The sequence below is a fragment of the Antrostomus carolinensis genome, unplaced genomic scaffold (assembly GCF_000700745.2).
Source record: "Antrostomus carolinensis isolate BGI_N321 unplaced genomic scaffold, ASM70074v2 scaffold22378, whole genome shotgun sequence".
In the NCBI taxonomy this organism is placed as follows: domain Eukaryota; kingdom Metazoa; phylum Chordata; class Aves; order Caprimulgiformes; family Caprimulgidae; genus Antrostomus; species Antrostomus carolinensis.
The window spans coordinates 58086-63383 of record NW_010335306.1 but is presented as its reverse complement, the minus strand read 5'-3'; the positions used below and the strand labels follow the sequence as shown (position 1 = coordinate 63383).

The following is a 5298-nucleotide window of genomic DNA, read 5'->3' as shown; positions in this document are numbered from 1 at the left end:
CGGGGGCTCTGGCGGGGAGCTCTCCTCTCTCTCCGCGCCGCCCCGCGCGCGCCCCCCGCGCCCCCCGCAAGGCGCAGCGCGGCTCACCGAGCGAACGCCGCTTTTTGGGGACACCGTAACGTGCACAAAACCACCCCCAGCGCGGTCTCAGTGCGAGATAGAGAGCTGGGGAGATGTGTCAGAGCTTGTTACTCCAGCTAAATTAGGTAATTTTTAGCTGGGTAACGTGCTAATCTTTAAACCTTTGTGTTTTTAAATCCTGCGTGTGTCTGGTCTCTTCGCACCAAAGTGTGTTTTGCTTGTTTCTTCTCGTCTTCTTCAGTCTGAAGCCTTATGTAGGTCAGGCTTGGCTTAAGCAGATTTCCTGAACCTGCGTCAGCTTAAGCTGAAGGAATTTTAATAAACCCTCCCTTGTAGGCGTGGGCCTAAATGAGACTAGCCTAGTTAAGCCTGATCTTTTTCTGTTTGTGAAAAAGAGCTGAGCAGAGCTAGGGACTGCATGCATGGTGGCTTCAGAAACGGCTTCCTCAGTTCAGAGGTAACAATGGTTGGGAAGGCCAGATCGTCTAATTTTACCTTATCTGAAAAGCTCGATTTGCTAAAACTCGTGAAGCCGTACGTTAAAATTCTCGAGGAACATACCAATAAGCATTCTGTAATAGTGGAAAAAAACAAATGCTGGGATATCATAGCTGATAACTACAATGCCATCGGAGTAGATCGCCCTCCTCGCACTGCCCAGGGCCTGCGCACGCTCTACAAGAGGCTCAAAGAATATGCCAAACAGGAGCTATTGCAGCAAAAGGAGACTCACTCCGATTGTAAAAGCAGCATTTCCGAGCCAACCAAGAAAGTTGTGGAGATGATTCCACAGATTTCCAATGTGTGTTTAAGAGACAGGAGCGGTGTTCCAAGGTGAGACGATTCTTTTTGTATTTTGTTGCTGAATGGAAATGGTGGCGCCTCCTATCTGCTCTGTAACGCTTTGCTTGTGCTCAGGCTCCGAGAGGAAATAAATGTTTGCCAGAGAAAATCCCCACATGGGGAACAATGGCAAAATAATATTGCTTTTGTTGTAGGGGAAGCTTTGTGGTGACTTAGCACTGCATTCATGTTTTCAGCTCTCTTTCAAAGCCTGTTTCTGAGTCTTTGCCATACTCTGGAAAGTGAGGGTTAAGAGAGAATCAAAGAGAAATAGTAGCTCCAACCTCTACCCCTCCCCTACCTTTTAATAGGCAGATTATTCAAACACTGGCAAAGTGATGGCTATTCTCCTCCATTTAAGGTAATACTGCAGTCATTTTGCAGCATATGGAACTATTACCAGTTTATATAGGATTTTTAATAAAGTTAGTTCACAGAACTGAGAAACCTTACTCATACACCTTTTTTCTCTCGTTTACTGATGTTTGCATGTTATGTTTTAACTGATCCCAATCCTTAAAAAAAAAAAATAAAAAAAATTGACTCCCCACACCACCGTGCCTTTGTGAGTGCAAATGTTTTTTTAAATTATACTTTTCTTGCATTGACAGAGGTTCCCTGAAACTCAAGCAAAGCTAATTGCAGTCTAAACTCCAAGCAGTTCTGTATCGTATTAAATCTGTTTAAATACAGAGAGAAACTGAGAGGTACAGCACTAGAAGTTATCTTTTTTTGTAGGGTTTTTTTTTTTTTTTAACTGCTCAGTAAAGTGAGACACACTGTCTAGATTTGAGCCAGACATAATACAGGCAGGCAGCATGCAGGCTTTCTCCCACAGCTGGCTAATGCCCCTCATATCTGACTTGCAACACTCTACTGGTTCTGTATTGGTCCTTGAGGGATCAAAAAATGCCTGGGTCAGGTTTTGGTTCCTCCAGATACAAAAACTAAGCTAGGGAGGAGGGAAAAAAACCTAAAAAACATGACATACTCCCCAGCAACCTTGAGAAAGCTCTGATTTTTCTTATTTTCCCAAGGAGATTAATGGCAAGCGAACTTTCCGTATTTTAATCAGATACACTGATAGTCGCTGCAGCAGCATAACACTCTAAGAAAAGCTGGCATGCGCACACACGCTGAATTGGATTCATGGTGCCACTGGTTGAACTGAATGGTAACAATTGTCTAAATCCCAACATGCCAGATGCTCTAAAAATATGCTGTTGTGGGTCCTTTGCGTAAAGAAGTCTGAAGCAACTGGGCTGCGCTGCTGCTCCTGGTGAATGCCCCTGGAGGAACCGTTCCAAAGAATTCTCTGGAACAAAACGAGGCTTTTAATTGCGCTAATAAAGGTTGCAGTGTCTTGACTACCAACTTTTATAAGGAGGAAGGGGGGGGGGGAAAAACCATAGTGTGAGAACTTTGATTTGTAGATGAGCTTATAAAAAGCACTGATGCTTTTCATGAATGATTAAGGGCTAATGATCTCCATAGTTTGTCTCCCATAATTTAAACATTTTTTGCAGTCCCTTATGGCTCTGGGAACATAGACTTGATTACTGCTTGCCCAAAATGGTTGTTCTTAGGAACAGCCAATACACTGTGTGCTGAAGGAAAATAATATAATTTAAATTACTGGGGTTTTTTTCCCTGCCCAAATACATCATTTTTTGATAGTTCTAATTTTAACTCTGAGTTGCATTTTACCCTAATTGTCAAAACCCTGTGTTGGGTTTTAACTCACCAGGATATGGCTTAGGTTTCATAGGAGGGAAATACAACTTATAATGAATCCAAAGTCTTAATCGCACCTTTAAGCAATTTCTAGCTCGCTGTGATTAAACAAAACCTGGTGAATCATGGGTGCCTGCAGGGTTATAAACACCATCCCCCAATTGTGGTAACTGTTGTTTGTCTTTCTTTCAGTCAAGTTGTCAGAAACAACATTAGTAACCACCATACAGGCGGCTCTTTTGTTTCTCAATTCCTTCTTTCTCTCTTTGCTATCTAATTGTTTTCCTCTTAAGAAACTGACTCTAAGGAGGAAAAAAAAAAAAAACCAAAACAATAAACCAACAACAGAACTCGTCAGAGTTACCTGAAGAGTTGTTAATTTTCTAGTTCTGTGTGGATTACACTTTGAGAGATGGATTTTTCACTGTTTGGAGACTCTAGTCTATGCTAGACTAAATTTTACGTATCTTTCTTCTCTTTAACCTCTCTCACTTTCTCTTTCTTCTTTCTCCCTCTGTTTCCTTTTGTCAGAATGACCTGCTTCTCCTGCTGGTTGTTTCCACTTTTCTCAGGCTAGAAGCTGGCCAGGAGCCAGCAAATAAGAAGGAGGGAAGCTGTATTAGAAACTGCGGTTGTGAAGAGGGCGACACTCAGAATTACAGTCAGCTCTGAGGAAAACAAGTGAAAATTTGAGTGCAGGATAATAGTTCTGATGCTCAATGGGAAGAGTAAAAGGAGTGCGAGAAAGAGGTATATAGGAAAAGGTGAAGCTTTGTGGCATGAGGAGGAGGGAGTAAGGTGATATAATTGATACTCTATAGGCAGCTCAGGTAACAGCTGCTAGAATTAAGATTATCCCAACATTTTCTTCAGGGAATAAATGAAAAGTCTATTTTCAATACCTGCTTAAGATAGAGTCTAATTAAAAAAAAAAAAAATCTTTAGTTAAAATAGTTTTGGTGGTTGACGGGATTAATTTTTGGAAAATATGTTGCCCTGACCCTATTGAACATTGAGTAATGAGAAGCTTTCATGCTTTTATTCAAGAAATTGCACTTTCATGTTAATGTCTGGCAGGCTAGATCAGGGTCCTTGGGAAATTGCAACCATGACTGCCTATTTATTTTAAACTAAGAGTTTTGAAGACTATGGGATGCAGAAGGGATGATCATGCCACCTTTTGATTAAGGAGCTAGTGCATTTCCACAAGAAGTAGGATGTACAAATGAAATTTCTCCTTTGCTTCTGGGAATTTGAACACACATCTACTACTAAACAGGACAATGTTTTAATAATCAGATAGTGTTTCTCAATTTGTGGATTGTAGGGCTCACAAGGAGTTTAAAACTTACAAAAAACCACCTCCCATGCCGCAATTTAATAGACAGCAACTCGGGTCCTCCAGGGTTGGGGAGCATCCATGAATGTTACATTAATCATGGATCCACTCGCTACCTTTAGCTGCTAGCAGCAGCTCAGTTCTTCAGGGGCTGGGGAATGTCTCATATCAGCAACCACCAGTTACAGGCTCGGTTTTAGAGAGTCATGGCCACGATGATGCACTGTCCAAGTTAATATATTCCTGTTCCCATGTTGCACTGTACTGCCTTCCCAGTCATTCTGAAAGTATTCTTTGTAGATCTGTACTGGAAAACAGATCAAGAAGCTGATCTGACTTAAAAAGTATATTCAAGTAATACTTGAAGGAGTGATGTGCAGAAGTGTAGGGATTCGAACACAAGTGATGGTAGAGGGGTGGCAGGAACAACTTGAGCCATTATCATCAAAACCAATGTAATATGTCAAATCATGATTTGAGGTACTGCTGACTCAGGGGTTTACACAGACAGATGAGTCAAGTGGGTGTTAAACTTTCAAAAAGAAATGCACGGAACTATAAGCTGTTCTTAATGGAAGCATTTCTGTGTCTTCTCTTGAAGCCTCAGAAAAATATTGAGATCACCCATTCAAAGAGAGGGAACAAGGATTAGCTTGATTCCCTAAGCTACTGGCAGGGTCATCATCTGGGCTCTGGTTTCTTCTCTCACGGCTTTTTGTGTAATTTTATTCACTGACTGTTTTACACAGAAACCCCCAAAATACTTGGATGCATGAATCAGAAACAGGGAACACATTAGAACAGGAGGAGATGAGTAAGTCTGAGAGATGAAAATGTTTCTGCCACAATCCACTCAATCTGAGTTTATACCCTCTTAAAATCACAGTATATATTACATAAACTGTTTCCTCTGTCACTTGCATCACTTGCCACTGCTTTGTTTTTATTCTTGTTTGTCACTAATAGCCCTTCTTGCTTACCCTGTTACAGAAGGGGCTACCAGGAGAGTTACCCATCAGCTATACTTCTTATTAATAGCCATGGAATATGAGTAAGACAGGGCTGTATATGTGTGATGGAAAAAAGGAGGGGTACAGATGGTGTTCATGTAATGAAGTAGAGTCCCAGGCATAGACAGCAAAGAGAAGTATTTCAAATTAAGCTTTGGTTGCTTACAGCTACATTTTTAATAATAGTTTTTAATGGATTATTTAAATATGGTTTTGTGTATTCTAGTGCTAGTATCGATAAAGAAACAATTGCTGGTACGAGTTCACCACAGGCAATGTTGGATCACCATC

At 41.1% G+C, this 5298-nt stretch overlaps 1 protein-coding gene across 1 annotated transcript in view; it reads left to right on the top strand.

The window, feature by feature from the left end:
* Window positions 1–544: 544 nt before the first annotated feature.
* FSBP (fibrinogen silencer binding protein) overlaps window positions 545–5298 on the top strand; it is a 5574-nt gene continuing 820 nt past the window's right edge. The window contains 3 exon segments of the mRNA XM_029086620.1: window positions 545–915; window positions 5234–5296; window position 5298. The exon segment at window position 5298 is cut by the window's right edge and continues 820 nt beyond it. Coding sequence (XP_028942453.1) covers window positions 545–915; window positions 5234–5296; window position 5298 — 435 coding nt within the window.